Consider the following 16,596-nt stretch of genomic DNA (forward strand, 5'->3'; position numbering starts at 1 on the left):
CACACAGAAAGCAAACCCTTCCTCAAAAGTGCTAACATTCTGTTTTATTTCCTCATGGTAAACAGAAGATGCCTTAAAACATCTTGTATTCAATACCACTGGGTAACACTCACAAGCTGCCTTAAATGAAAAATGAGCACAGTTTCAAAAAATGAGGACAGTTTCAATTCAACCTCTCCAACATCAGGAAATGTACACAATGGAATATGTCAATAACCTCTCAGGAGCACGTACTCTTTTTGACAGCAGAGCAAGTAAAAATAAAGCAAAGAGACTAGGCAAGGATAAGTAAACTTTCAAATATGCAGATTAAAAAAGATTCAAACTACTTTTAAGTTTACAAATTTGCAAAACAACTTCTCCAAAACTGAATCAGTACAGACATGGGCTTATTGAAAAGTGACACTTTTACTAAAAGTGGCAAAAAATTCCTTATCAAGGTCTGACATTAACTGTGCAAACATTATGCTGTGTTTTACTCTGGGCACAAGCAACTGAGTAACTCTGCATTTTCCAATAATGTCACAAGCAACTGACTAACTCCACATTTTCCAATAATGCCAGTAAGCACATTTTTATACAAGGCAATTTCTTTCCTCCAAGGGTTTATGCATGCCTTGTCCTTTCTGCTTCAGATGAACCCTGCATGTCCTGGACTTACTTATTCCCACCTCCTCCTTGAGAGCTTTCTGCAAATACTCAGCCAAATCCCAGACCACCTCCACACTCCAAGCCCCCATCTGCATGGTGTATGCTGAAAAGCCAAACACTTCTCTGCCTTCCTGTTGATGGGAAGCAGCAGAGGCAGCTCAAATGATCAAATCAAATCATCAGATAAAATGCCAGCTTATTTCAAACTGAAACATAACACAGGATAGTTTTACAAATATATCAGCATATTCCTTAATTTCTATTTCAAGCAAATAATCTGGAAAAGAAGAGAGAAATGTAGGCTAAGACAGAACATCTACTTCTGAAAGCAGCAGAGCGTCTGCAGATAATAATAAAAGCACAGACCCAGCTCTATTAACAGTGCAGATTTATTAACAGATCACCATACCATCCGTCCATCAGCTTTCCAGACCATTTATTTGACCATCTGCCCATGGACATTGGGAAAAGCCAAGCCTAGACTTCATTAGGGTTCAGGCTGCTTTCAAGTAAAATGCAGGTCTCATATTTAGATTAATACTTTTTAGTTCTGAGAATAACCTAAATTCATATTGATAAAGACTACTAAGCCCCCATGCTAGCTCTCCATCTCCACTGCAGTTACCAGAGTATGTGGGGTTGTTTAACTGACACCCAGGCAATCTGTTATGTATCAGGGTTAGCTTTGGTTGCTGGCACATGAACAGTTTAAGAAAACCAGGACAGCTGTATCTGGAAGTCAGCTGTACCAGAAAAGCTAAAAGCTTCCTCACACACATTCACCCCAAAGTAACAAACTTCAGAAGTAGGAAGAAGCAGAAACTTGGGCTGTTGACTTTGCTCAGATCTGATCCTGGAAAGTTACTCAAAAATAAAACCAAACATACAGGCAAATTAATAGAAATTCATAATGGCATTACCCCTTTTCACCAAAGGAAAGACCTTACAACCCTTAAATATACATGTTCCATTGAAAAGTAGCACATGTCAAATATACAGAAAACAGTGTGGGGAACCTGTGTGCCTGGCCCTACACACCTCCTAGAGTCAGTGACAGTGCTAATGACATGTTCCTGAGATGAGATTAACCACTTCTCCCATTCATAAGCATGGCCCAGAGAATATTTTGAAATTCCAGATTTCAGACAGAGGGACGTCTAAAAGCACCACAGAACTAACACTGAGGGTGGCTGTTACTCTGGCTGTATCCAAGGAGAAGCTAGGGCAGGGACATCAGTCAGTCCTGGATGGAGCTGGGACCCTGAGGTTAGTTCAGTTGGTTAGAGCATGGTGCTAATAACACCAGAGATGGTGGGTTCAATACGGGCCCTTCACTTAAGAGTTGAACTTGATGATTCTTCCAACTCAGCATACTCTGTGAAATTCTAGCATAGACTTACAGCAAAACACCTCATGGCCAAGGGCACAGAATAATACAGACAAATAAAACAGGACTTGTTCCAATACGTCAGTGTCTTTTACTGGGAAGCTCAAACTGGATCTACACTGCCAACAGGGTTATCAATAGTTCTGACAGAGGCTCACCTTTCCCTCACTGCACTGCCTGCAGTCCTGCAAGCACAGCTCAGGATGCAGTCAGCCCCAGTGAAGGATACAGCTTTAACTCCATTTAAAACAGCTTTTTTTTTAACTATTAGAAAAATAAAAAGGTCTGAAATGCAGGTCTTGCATCACTGATGCCGTGGTCTCATATTGCAAACGCTACACTGTGTAAGATAATAAAATCTAACTCACAAGTTCTTTAAGCTTTGCCTTAAAACCCACCAGGGCCCTTGCAGATATTGCTGCTATTGGAAGCTGATTGAGAACTTCACTGCACTGTAACTGAAAGCCATCTTCCAGTTATCAGCCTTCATCAGTCTGTGGCCAGTTTATGCCTATTCTTGTCAAACTGAGATCCTCCCCAAGGCTCTTCCTCCCTGTGAAACTCAGGACAAATTAAAACACTGCCCCAGCCTAAGTGTTTTAAAATCGTTCTCTACACAAGAGGATGTTCCTTCTTCTGAAAGCCTTGGTAACCTTCTTCACTTCAAATTCCCCTGACACTGGTAAAATCACATGAGTTTCACAGAGGCCTGGATGTGGCAACCAGAAGTGCTTTGCTAAATTAAAAAGCAGCAGTAACTTTTCACAGAACACAAGCTCAGTCTCCAAGTGTAAGCAGAGTTCCTGGTACTAGCAAGTGAGACAGAAAACCCAAGGATCCAACACACTATCCATCCTCTCTGGCAGATTTCAGAGACTTAAGCCAGCCCTTGCGGTACTTTCCAGGTATGATGAGAGGGAATGTCAAGCCAGGTGTGCCCTGAAACTACACCTTGCAGGGAGAGATGCTGGAGGAAGGTGAGGCTGGGACAATATTTACAGTCATAAGAGACACCGTGTTAACATCTTGCTAAACAAAAAAAAAGGTATTCTACATGAATTATATGGTTTCCCAGAAAGAACATCTTGCCTCCTGCCCAACTGTTGCCATGGCCACCAACTCACTGGTGATCTACAGTACAGCACAGAAGCAACAAGCCTGGCCTAGTATTCCTCAGAGTACCATTCCCTGGCTGCAGACCACTCAGCTTTTCCCAAAGCTCAGCCCTGGAGAGGACAGCCACAGCTCTGGGACATGCTGGGTGTGCAGGTTGGTGGCTGCAGTGCCAGGTTTCTGTGGGGCTTGCCCAGCCTCAGATCCGGGGCTCTGTTTAAAGAAAAGTGCACAGAGGCTTTGCTTGTTGAGGGAAAGTGTAGAGCGAAAAGGCAGCAGCTACACACAGCTCTGTGACAGGGCCTCTTTCCCACCTTCCCACTCTGCTCCGGCTCCCTCGAGCCATGCCGCTCACAGCCAGGCAAGGCGTGGGCACGCCCAGAGCTTTGGTGGGTCAGTAGAGAACTGGCAGCGGAGGCCAATACACAATATTCACATTCTGCCCAATCCTGGCACACAGACCACAGTAGGAAGTGCCTCTGCTGTCTACACTTACTCAAAGGCATTGCACCTATTTTTACCCATTACCCATGTGACACGGGAGCAAACTCTACCTCTAAAGGTAAGAGAAGATATAGATAGATGGAGAGATGACAGTAAAGTGTTTGAAACCAATTATCTAACTTTATTTCAAAAGCAAAAACATTGCTTAACACTATTGCTGCTTTCCAGAGAAGGAAAAAATACGGACTACCTTCACAGGACTCTATTTACTATGTTCCCGCTGTGCATAGGCTTGCAAATGGTTTTCTGGAATCACCTACATCAACAGACTTCTAGTAAATTTATCACGATGTTGCCAGCCCCTAGTGTGCTACAGCAGTGTTGTATGACCTGCCCTCTGCTGAGCAGAGGACTACAGACACAGCAGCCTCCAACTGCTAGAGAGAAACAACAGCCACTAGCTGCATACCCACATGCTCAGTGAGAAGGCAGCAGGATAATCTGGTATGGGAAATGAGCCTGTGCTCCACAAAATGCCCCACAGAATCTCAGTGCTCTGCTCTGCCTATCACAGAGCATGTCCTCTGTCTTTACATGCTGGTGGAGCAATCACTTCTACGAAAGGATTATTCCTATGGCAACCAGAGCCATTGGGCTCACCTCTGTACCATCAATAAACTCCTGGTAAATAACCATGGCTGTGTCAAAACAGGCCCAGCAAAACAGTGTGCTGTATCTGGGGCAGCTCTCTCACTTCCATCTCAAGACAAGCAGGTAGAGCATGCAAGCTCCTCCTTTCCCAGCCAGTGAACCAGATGGGACATGAAAGAGCTGCAGTTCTTCAGCATACTGCATTTTTCCAAGAAACTGTTGTTCAGGGGACCAGCCGTCCTGCAAGATGTTGTGCAGCCCTGGCAGAGCAGTCTGCACCTCAGAACTCAGAACCTTCACACTGCTTGGCATGTAAGGGTGAAGGGCAATTTCTGTCACCGGATATATTCCAGTTCTTATTGAATAAACCTTAACAGGAGCTAAAATTAAAATACAGAGACTTTTTTTCATCTCTCTCAACATTACTGCTGAGCTATGGGGAGTTACCAACTGATCCTTGTCTCCTGTACATGGTCTTACCTGACAGTCGAAGTCCTGGAAGTTGCGAGCTGCATTCTGTTAATGAAAAATGGGAAAAAAGAAAAAAAAGAAAAAAGGAGATCAGCACAATGCTCCAGAACACCCCCAATAACAGCATGAAAGTTTCCCATAGAGAACTCTGTTATAGCACAGTTGAGACTGGCTGCAGTCAGGTAAGCAGTGAAATGCAAGACCTGTACAAGCAAACTCCATGCAAGATCTGCCCATTCCTATACAACAAGGTTTTAGAGCTGTAAGGAGGCTATCAGCCACGGGAAGTGAGTGCCTGTGCACACAGCTGAGAGTGTTCAAGCAGGGACAGATACACATAGGAAGGGCACTGGCCACAGCTGGGCTGCATATGGGTCTGGGTTTTGTCTACTCCTGGCGTCCATTTGTCGCTGTTGAGCAGGACGGGAACAGAAGGACTCCAAGTTAGAAGGCAAGGAATGAAACTGATTTATTTCAAATGCACCGCTCTATTTATAGAGAACATCGTGCGGACTGATTTCATTGGTCCTACAGTAAAAACACTCACACCATTGGTGTGCAGTGAATGACGCACGGTGGCAGAACCTATCTATAAACAATGTGAACAACAAGATAGATTAGAGAATTATTTACATTCTTTCCCAACTGTTTCCCAGGCTCTCGCCTGGTTAAAAAAACCCTCTCTTTTTCTCTCTGACTGAACTGAGAATACCCATAGTCCATTAACAATTTGGATGCAAAACTCCTAAAGGACTAATCCTGGGATCTCGCATACCGAGCGCAGGAAAACAAGCCATGCAGTCAGCTTCTGTGCAGCCACTCCTGCAGGTATGGGATTGTTCCACGACAGACATGGGGACTTGTAAGCTCCTGAAACCTGAGTGTATGGGAACTACATGCAGTAGCTCACCACTGACTCCTCCCAGAGGGTGACCCCTTGCATGCAGGTGAACACAGTCAGTACAGCATCCACCTGGCATCCTGCAGGCTGGAAGATCTGCAGGAACCTGTCCATGTGCCCACGTGATTGAAACACTGTCTCTAACCACACAGTAGGTTACATCACTGACAGCTGTCAGCAGAAGGCTGAGCAAACCACTTGAGATGGCATCTCAGCTTAGGGATGTGTTTTAGGCTTAGCACCTGTTGTGATTTGATACTGGCCAAATGCCAGGCACCCATGAAAGCCATTCATTCACCCTCTCTTTCTCTCATCTGGGCAGAGGAGAAATACAAAAAATTAACAAAGGGCTCATGAGTCTCAACTCATGAGGACTGTGAGAAAACACTCTAAGGGCAAAATATGTTCAAATTTAAAGGAGTAAAGTAAATAATTTATTATTAACAGAGTCAGAGGAGGATAATGAGAAGTAAAATAAGCCTTTAAAACATCTTGTTTTTCCCCCAACCCCTTCCTCCTTCCCACTGACAGTGCAAGGAGACAGGGCACAGGGGTTTTGGTCAGTTCATCACTTGAAATCCTCTGTTTGCTCAGGGAGAAGAGTCTTTTCTCTGCTATGCCATGGGGCCCCTCCCACGGGAACTTCTCCAGCGTGGCTCTAATCTCACGAGCAGCAGTCTGCCCAAAACTGCTGCGACATGCATCATTCCCACAGGCAAACCGTCTTCCCAATACTGGTTCGGTGTGGATCACTTGTCCATGGGGTGGAGTCCTCCAAGAATGGGCTGCTCTAGTTTGGAAGCAAAGGCCCTCTCTCTGTCTCTGGAGGCAGGGGACCTCTCTCTCCATTTGGGTCTCTCACTGGATCACAGCTTTCTCTGGCATCCACCCGCTCTGGCATGAGCACTTCTCCCATAGGCTGCGAGTGGATCTCTGCATCCCCCATGGAGCTCATGGGCTGCAGGGGCACAGCTGCTTCACCCTGGTGCTCACCATGGCCTGCAGAGGAATCTCAGCTTTGACACTTGGAGCACCTCTTCCCCCTCTTTTTCCACCGACCTTGGTGTCGCCCTGTTGTTCTCTCTCACATGTTCTCACCTTCTCCTCTTCTCTGACTAGAAGAAAAACTGCTGCTCATAGGTACTTTTGATAACAAGTTCTGCTAATTCAAAGATTCCTACAGGATCCCGCAGCTCTGAGAGGTTGATCTCATCTAGGTTCCGTGCCAGAGAGTCTCTCACCATATTTCTGCTGCCGGCCATGCGGCCCCACCACCACTGAGCGGGCAGTGATGGCCACCACGGCACTGGCGCTATTTAACCCCTCTCCTCATGCGGGGCGCTGGGAAGAAGCTGCTGCCACTGCCCCTGCCCTTCTTCCCATGGCACGGCTGGCTAGGGGCAGGCAAGCAGTAAAGGCTTGCCACGCGCTGCGCCGGGATGGCAGCACCTGTGGCGCCTCACCACCCCTGGAAAAAACTGCGCGCATGCCGTTTTAATTTTTCTTCTTAAATACCTCTTCACAGAGGTGTTACCAACCTCTCTAACTGAGCCAGCAGCATGCCCATCTTCAGAGCCATCAGAGATTGGCCCTGTCGGACATGGTGGAAGCTTCTAGCAGTTTCTCACAGAAGCTACTCCTGTGGCACTCCCTCACTACCAAAAACCAGGCCTTGCCAAATCAACACAGCACCTTAGTACTAAAGTTAATAGGAGAAAACTAGGATCACATAGGGACAACAGAAACACTCCAAACATTTCTTCTGGCTGAGCACCCTTCATTCCTCTCCATGTGTAAACACATGGCTGTGTTTTCCTCACTGCAGAGCCTTGTCTTGTTAATAAGGGCTGCTACCTATATTCTGCACTTTGAGACATTTGAAATATCTGCAAATCTGATTTAAGAATCCATTCCCCTCTTTCCTCTTATGTGTTAAGTACGGAACTGTGGCCATGTTTTAGCAGGACATAGCAAAACCCACTAAATCCTGAGTATTGGGGAAAAGAAAATAAAAAGCAGTCTCCTCTTATTTCAGTTTGAGACCCTGGAATTAATTAAGTTTTCTGATACCATCATCAGCATCAGCTCATGAAGCAGGTCAGTTCAGTCACCCATTTCTTTATGGAGAAACGAGAAACTTCTGTATATGGCACTGGATTTGGATGGTGCATGCTAAGTAAAAAAGAAGGTGATCTGAATTTGTACTTAGAAAAGTCTGAGATTCCCCAAGTGAGTAGGGAGGAAATGACACAAAGCAAGGAATGAGGCTCTGAATTGGTCTGCTTGTTGTCAAGGCATACCATGACACAAAAGAAGCTGACATGCTGACATGACCTGACCCTCACATACTTGATTTAACACACTGAAAATCTGACTTTAAACCATTTATTCATTGTCTTAATTTGAGAAACTTTAAGGCAAGTTTTTCAGGCCTCTGAACATGCCATGGCTGCACCTCAAAGCACAGAGCTGGCTCAGCTGACTCAACCCAGCCTAAGGGCTGCCCATTTCATTTCCTGAATCTGGCTCTGGCATTTCAGTAACTTTTCACTGGGGCTGAATTAAGAGGAATCAAAGGTGCCACAATAATAAAGTCTCACTGGGATAGTTTTTCTCATCAGGCAATACTCTCTTTTTCTCTCTCTTTCAACTAAATGGGAACATCAGAAGTTCCTTTGCTTCCCCAGTAAAAAGTCACTGCATTTTAGTAAGCCAGAACGAGGTGAACAAACACAATGTATTTTACTTTCCTGCACTTGATATTAGGCTTAAGTTACACACAAACAAAATGGTGTTTACATTCTTCAAAAGTCAAGCTTGTAACTTTTTGCTGATTTGAGGCAGAACAAAGCCAGGACTCAGTGGTCCACAGTGGCATTACCTATAGCTCAGACAAGTGAACAAGATACAACCCATTTCCACTTCCACTGGTAATTCCACTGGTTTAAGAGTCTGAGACACCAGAGCTCCTTCTCTGTGTACAGTAGCCTTTGTGTCTGAGGAGTTCATGAGCACTCACTCATTAGCACCTTAAGAGTGTTACTGTACTATTTCTGGCCATTAATCCATGCTGGCTCAAACTCCTATATCTTACCTATACCTATAAGGTAAAAACCTTAGTGAACTGCCAGCTCAATAGATTTTGGACTCTGATATGTTGCACAGAACAGCAGCTTACTGCATCACACCCTCATGCTCCATAAACTATGTCTAAAAAGTACACATGTATTACCTCAAGCTTGAAAGCCTTAATAACGGCCAGACCTTGAAGGTGGCTGCTCGCTGAGGCCCTCATTTTGGTAAAAGTGTGAAAAGGAGAGCCACAGCATACTTCTCTTCCCATGCAGTAGTGAGGATGGTTCTGGAGCTACCCTTCATATTTCTCCCTGCTGAGATACTATATATTTCCTGTAACTTCAACACTGAGTCAAGCAAAGAAGTAATCATTCTCTGTGTGCCCTTCGGCACCCTGGTTAACACCACTTGGTGTTCTGTTTGGGTGAGCACTCTGCATTTGAACCACAATGGACACCACAGCAAGAACTGGATGCAGCTGACCAGGCAATACTTGACAGAAAGACTGGAAACTTATAAAGTGAAAACCACTTTGATTTGGCATGTCTCAATGTCTCTTACTTAGGTCAGCTGACTGAAGCAAGGGCAATCTACCCAGTTCAAACACAGAAAATCCCAGGAGAATCATGAGCAAGATCTGGACCACTGCATTTAGGAAGCTTGTCTTCTGTAAATGTTTATCTCATGTTTTGAAATTACAAACTGTCCTCAAAGCCTGTATTCCATATTTTTATTTGCTGATCTACACTGATTTTGTACTTTCAAGACTCACCCTTCCAGGAAACATTTTTTTTTTTAAATGGTGGAAGCCCAGTAGTCACCACTAGTCTGTCAGATCAGGCAGTTGGACTGCAGATTTCAGCTGAGTTTTTAGATTTCACAGATATTAAAAACAGACGTGCTAGAACACTAAAGAAATGAGCAAAAACTAATCAGTACAGGTCTAAAACACAGCAGAATTCCAGAGATTTCACCCATTTTGTGGAGGACAATGAAGTCTTCTGCAAGCACACACTGAGTGGACAAAGCAGCACAGACAGCCCTTTGCAGCACAAGCCAGGCCCTGGTCATCAGCCATCAAACAGCAAAGCCTTAGGAAGTCATACCCACACCATTAGACTTGGCTGTGAGCTATGGAAAGTGACCAAATCACATTGCTCATAATCACAGATTTTCCAAAGTCTCAATATTGCATAAATCTGGGCTGCTCTAACTGGGCTCTGCAGACATTAAAAGGAATTTACTCTCCATTACTAAATCCAGGGAGACAGGGCTGTTTTAGGGGTCAAAACACTAAAGGATCATTTAAGACAGAATATTTTCAAGAAAAAAAAAAGTAAAAAACCAAACCAAACAACAACAACCCAAAACCAAACAAAATCCAGGATACAATACAGCACTTCTCTAAGAAGGAGAAACTTATTAGAGGTTCTACAGCAACACCAGGTCAGGAATGGGATCACCGTTCCAATTGCTGTCCAGCCTTTGCAAATCCTTGGTACAGGCATGATGTCCTGTTTGGCCAGGACTCCAAAATTACCTGAATTTTTGTGGTCTGTCTTTCCCAGAGACTTTGGAAGAGTGGGTGGTGGTAGATTACCACAGTGGGGAAGAATTTACTGGGTTTCAGTACTTAAGGTACTTCAATCTGTAGACAGATTCTGGCAGCTAGGGCTCCTTACCAGACACAAAGTCATTCCAAGTACACCTGTGAGGACAAAGCAGCAGCCAGCATTACCTTGTCATTCAGGAGTGGCTTGATCTCCGTCAGCTGAACATCCTGCAGTTCATCCATTGTGCTGGAAGTAGAGCCAATTAATCCTCAAAGCAGCAAACAGGGATTCTGAAACAAAGGCATATTGTTAGAAACAGCATTACAAGATAAGCTAATCAAAGAATGCCGAAAGATTTTTCATTAGACTTGTCTGTGCTTCAAATTAAGCCTGCAAGAAGCTGGATCTTGATGCAACACAAAGCACCTGTAAATGCAGAAGGCAAACCCTGTACTGCTCTCACTGTGCCAGTCTGGTTACTCCTTGCCCTGCCCACTGAAAGCTGCCCCTAAAAGCTCAGGCCTTTCAAGTGAGAAAGTGCATCTACTTCCATGCACTGCTGGTATTTCAGCCATAGCTTGTCTGGAAATAAACTGGAAATTACTTGATCGGCAGAGTGAAAAACTGTTTAGTATGTGGCAATACTGACTTCCCCTGCCATGCCCTACATACCCAAACCCCAGCATTCTGCCACCAAAGGCAAGACTGTGCTGTATTCATGAGACATAAGCCAAAACCACATCCACACACAGGAGACAGAGGTGTGGAGATCCACGGTCCTTGCTGGCAGAACATAAGAGAGTTCAGGGCAGCCCTTGCTGTACAAGGTGAGATATAAAAATTGCCCTAGATAGTGCTGGTCCAGTGGAACATGTGCAGACAACACTGTTAGCTTGGCAGCCCAAACCATCACTCTATCAGATGGTGCAGAGTCAGCAAAGGAAAGAAAAAAATGTAATCAACAGTATAAGAAGCTGCCATATGTCTGTGGGAAATTGCTGCTACCACACAGCCAGAGGAGAAATCTTCAAGTATAAATACAGCAATGAAGATGGAGGAATAATATGGCCGAGTTTACAAGGCATTTAATTTTTACTCTAGACAGAAGAATTTCTAGTGCAAGCACCTGCAAGCAACATAAAAAGGGCTCTGGCAAGAGATGATCACACCTAATGGTGCAGACTACCTGGTTGTTCAGGAAAATTGTACCTATTACTGCAGATGAAATAAACGAAGCCATCAACTTCATTTGATGGAACAGAAGTGAGCATGTGGTGGACTTCCTGGGCATCAGCTGAGTGTGCCAGGAAAATACCTTTGAGTACTGTCACAAATCAAATTCTTTGTCTAAGATAGTACAGACTATTAACCACAGAAGAGTGGAAAAATAACAATTGTGTTTGCCACCCACTTTAATTCAACACAAACATGAGCTGGGGAGGAGGGGTCCCCCTCACCCCAAATGCTGTGCAAAGCTGCACCCTTTGTGCCAGAACTAACACCGGGTGGGGGCTGAAGCCAGTCTGTCATGAAACAAATAAAAACAAAATGCCTTTCCTTCTGAAAATCAGCCATAGGAACATATGTCTCTTTTAGCTCCTTTGCTTTGGGAAACTCAATTATTTTTCTTTTTCAGACTTTTTTTTTTTTCTGTAAAACATACCAGTTGTGAGAGTTTCAAGAAATCAGTTAATCTACAGGCAACCCCCTTACTCCACAATGAATTATTATTCAGAAGAGGAGTAAGAGCCATGATGTAGCGCACTGTAAGCCCCAGAGGAAAGCTCTTTATTGTCATATTGCTAAGATATTATGGAATAAAAAAAAATATTTCTACTAAGGAATTATAACTTCCATATACACTGGGACTGATCAAGAGCTCAACATCTACCAAATTCTCTCCAGAACAGCATCACATGAGGTTACAGACACAAAAGGAATTTCAAACAAGCATCACAAAGCTGATCTGCAGATAAAGTACAGACAGGTGACACAGTGCTAGAATGACCACTTTCACCTTATTAGTTGGAGAGCATATCCCTTCTCTTATGCTCCTTTGAAAAGACACCTACTGGTGGCAGGCAAGGAGGTCATGCTTCTTCTTGGGGTCACCCAAGAGACAAAGAAGTTGTCCACTCTACCTAAAAGAATGAGAAAACTGGCACACACCAGCCACCTTTCTCTGTGGGTTTTTATACACGTGGGAGTTTTCCTGAGCCTTGGGTTCACACCTTGCATTTTTGCCTAAGAGTCTACAGAGAAGGAGGACACCAATATAATAACCACTCTCTACTGAGCTGTGGCTGACCAAAGAACACCTCAGAGCACCAATTGCTCTGCATTAGGTTGCTCAAAGAAACTTTTGCTACAGCCTTGCAGATATCTCTTCTAGTTTCCCCTAGAGTCCCAGAGAGGCCTGAGATGCATCCTACACAAATCCGCCCAGGCACACTGTTTGCTGTCAATACAAGCATATCCACAAAGTGTGCAAACTCTAGAGAAGGAGAGACACACATTTTGTACCCATGCACTACATTGTTAATAATTTATTGTATGAGAAGAATAAAAACCTAGTAGGGGTTCAAAGCAAGGATTATCAAATGCACTTATCTCATCAACTTTGATTTAATACTTGGTCTCTAGATACAACTACAGTGCACACAATAAACAATACTGAAACAACTCTGAAATTAATCTGATGTTTATCTTCTTTGTCCACTATTGCTCCAAATGCTGTCTTCAAGGGAAGGGGGTTCTCTAGGGCAAGCTGCTGTTAGCCATAATGTGCAATATGTGCTGCCCCTTCCTTAAAGCAAGCTGGACAGCAACAAAAAAGGGCTGCTGATTTAGGTGCTGAGATTTATGTGAAACTTCCTTGAGACAGAAGAGACAACCTTCCTTAAAACCAGCTGGGTTCAAATAGCTGTGAAAATCTCTGTAGGGAAGTTCACAGAAGAGTAAGAGACTTGCTTTGCAGAGAGTCTGCAGCAGAGTCAGCCTGGGAAGCTCCTCAGCTCATAGAACACTCTCATCCAGACGTAAGAACTATGAAGGGTCCCTCCACTGGGACCCAAATACTGAGGTGAACCGGGAAGTCACTGACAACTGCTCAAATGAGAGCAAAATCATACAGAAAGATTAAACCTGCACAGCCTCAGACGGTGGATTTTTTTCTAAACATTTTGATTCTATACCTAGTCACCTAGCTTGTAAAGTTTTTTGAAGGCTTTTTGAAGGAAAAGGCACAGGGGGTCACCATCACTCCTTGCAAGCAGCTTTTTTAGCTTGCTGAACCAGCTCTTCCCAATCCACTCACTAGTGAGCTCTCCAGAAAACGGCTGACAGCCTCAGCACTTCATTTTAATCTGGTCAGAGGGTATTCCATTGGCAGATGCACATACTTTTCTCTTTCCAAGATCTTAGCAAGCTCAGTGTGATTGCCCTAGATTAAATCTGGCTAATTTGCCATTACAGCATGAAATCTACTAGCTCTATATGACTATTTGCCACAACTTCACCTAAGCACCCTGCTATGCCAACAGCAACGTGTTTTGGTTTGAAACATGGCAAATGGGCACATTTGAGCAAAAAAGGCCTCAAAAATACTCAAAAAAGGATGTTTTGTAGTAGAGAGAGCTTTGTAGAGCACATCTCCCATCCCCAAGTGCAGAGGAAAGGAAAGGGTGGGGTGTTGGTTAGCTGGGCTATCCCCTCTTCCAACCATGCTAAAGACTCCTTGGAAAAGCTCTACAGACTTGTCTGCCCAGGAGCCAATTCTCTCCCTCCATTCCTCTTACTATTTAAAGAGACAAACATGTCATTTCATAAGCTGAAAGCAAGTTTAAGATACCACAACAAAGCAGCATAAATATTCATAACACTGAAAAGCCTTTTGTAGAAGACAGGCCACAGGCAAAGCAAAAGGTTTGCCTGAAACAATCCATGTATAAATCACACTTTTTTTTTTCTATAAATGGCCCAGTACCACCTGATTTGCAAGCATTCCTCTTGCTTCTATTTATATATTACTATAAATACACTCAAATCCCCCAACTGAAACTATCTATCCCTCTCCAAAGGTTTCCTAGAGGCTGAAGTAGATTCTGTGTTCTTTGAAAACCAGTAAGACAAGAATCCAGGGAAGATGTGGTGAATTATTAAGCACAGAGACTAGAATCAGGGTAGAAGACAGAAGGCTACAAAAAAAAAAAAAAAAAGGCAGGTGAGCCCCAGAAAGAAACCATCTACCTATAAATAAGATCTTAAATACAAATTTGCATGTTTACTCTAAGACAAGGCTGCTCTCAATTTACATCATTTCTATATACAAAGAAAGAAACTGGAGTTAAGTGCATGAGTAGTCAAGAGCATGAGTACTACAGGCCTGAACCCACCAAGTGTGAGCTGCAGTATCTGTAGGTTCTGAGGCTCTGCTTTCTGGTCATTGAAGCTCTGGCACAACTGCTTCCTGCAGGGTTAGGAGCTGCAAGAGCTGCATCTTGAATTCAAATGTTTTCTTATGGAGGTACAATCTCTCCACACTATTTAGGAACTCAGTGCAACAAAACCTTGCATTCAGAGGCTAAAACTTCTTGGGTTTTCACCTCAATTTGACTATAGCTTATAATGTGTCACCTCCATAGCCACTTACACTCTTATTTGTATATTAACCACACTGAGGCAAAATTACACCCAGCAGTTGTCAAGCTATGCTACAAAACATGGCATTAAATGTACCTAAACATATTCTCCCTCATTTGGCAGACAACAGGGCCAAGCTGAAGAAGCTCCTCTCTAGGGACTCACAGCCATGACAGTCTGGGTAAGGTTCCAGAGAACCACTCCCTGACAAGCCAGCTACATCTTGTAAGATGGAAAGCAGAAGTGTTGCTCCCAGGTACGCAAAGGAAAATGAGAGCAAACTCACAATTTACAACCCATGCCAGAACCAAAGTACACTACCCATGGTCTGCAGGCTTACTGCTCAGGCATTTATTTCTTGAACAATTTTTGCTGTGTAGCTCTCCACTGCAACTTCTCCCTTGCTTTACAAGGGGATTCCCACTTCCTGTGCCTCCTGTGTTGCTCTCCCACAGACTGGAAAAACAGCTGCCTGGCAGGGCAGACCACAGTCTTGGCATATAGATCTCAGCTAATTTTCATTTATGGGCCTTGAGACCCTTGGGCATTCCTGTCCTGTTGCTCCTCTATCCTGTGCAAGACTCTAGACAGCAGTGTGCTTCCCAAAACCTGCACAGGCTACTCTGTTTTCTATACTAAAATGCTGGCTGACATGGTAAACTTCCAGAGAAAGAGACAAAGGGCCCAAATTCAGTTTCTAAATATTTTCCAGTGTTGCTCACTTTGCATTCCAGCTCATGTATTTCTGGAACTGTGCCACATGGTACTCCACCTCCAAGATAAACTGTGTGCCTACAGAAAGAAATCGTATTCTGCTTCACCAGTGCAGTCCCAGGTTTTGCTGTAGCCAAAATGATTTTTGCTCTTGTATTTCCTTCATATATATTTGTAGCTCTGTAGATTATTGCTGCATAGTTATATAGTTCCTAGCTAACTCCAGTACTCCTCCCTACCCTGACAGACAGAAAGACAAAACACTTTCCAGAGGCTCCAAGCCCTGGGGGCCCAAGATTAGGCTCTCTGGGAGCCAAGGTTGAAACCAGCTCTTTGAGACACATTTTCATAAACAAAGTTTAGTTCTTATCTAAGGAGGGGGAGAAATCAGAAAAGGGTAGAACCAGGGAGGAACTACCTGTGCTTCTAAATGGGGATTCTTGTCAATTATGCTAATTTGCTAAACTTACAAAACTGTATTCACCGTATGTGAGGGTTGGCAGTTTTCCACACCTGCCCCTGGAGGCCCCCAGTAAAGACCAGCCTGTATATTACCTCCTATACTAATAATGTCTCAAAAGTGTTTTGTTTTATTCCTAGCTCTTTAAGGCATCACTGCACTTGAGCAAAGCAATAGCAGCTTCCTAAGCCATGATTTTACATCCCTGGAATCTGAACTACACCTAGGACAGAAATGTCAGTTGGTGCATATAATTTCTAAGGTGTTTAAACAAGACCTACATTTAACAAAGGTTTTGTAAGGAAAAGGTCTGTGCCCAGCTTTCCATTAATTCTGGATGAAGCCAATTTTAATTAAAAGCAGTGTCATACTGCCACAGGTGTAACTGAGCTCAGCAAGCAGGACACTGTTCCTGCCCAGTGCCTGAATTAACAGGCATTGACTATAGGGCTGATTAAGCAAGAATGCTGTAAAAGTCTTTAAAGTGTTTTACATATACCTGGACCACTGCCCATGAAAACACTGAACTATGCTG

At 43.8% G+C, this 16,596-nt stretch overlaps 1 protein-coding gene across 1 annotated transcript in view; it reads right to left on the bottom strand.

The window, feature by feature from the left end:
• Nucleotides 1-16,596, bottom strand: part of NDRG3 (NDRG family member 3) — a 62,946-nt gene that overhangs the window by 24,034 nt on the left and 22,316 nt on the right. Inside the window, exons 2-3 of the mRNA XM_068208161.1 lie at nucleotides 10,432-10,536; nucleotides 4,727-4,762 (exon numbers count right to left, since the gene is read on the bottom strand). Coding sequence (XP_068064262.1) covers nucleotides 4,727-4,762; nucleotides 10,432-10,488 — 93 coding nt within the window. The 5' untranslated portion in view covers nucleotides 10,489-10,536. The remainder of the gene's footprint in view (nucleotides 1-4,726; nucleotides 4,763-10,431; nucleotides 10,537-16,596) is intronic.

The sequence above is a fragment of the Anomalospiza imberbis genome, chromosome 17, assembly GCF_031753505.1.
Source record: "Anomalospiza imberbis isolate Cuckoo-Finch-1a 21T00152 chromosome 17, ASM3175350v1, whole genome shotgun sequence".
NCBI classification, from domain to species: Eukaryota; Metazoa; Chordata; class Aves; order Passeriformes; family Viduidae; genus Anomalospiza; species Anomalospiza imberbis.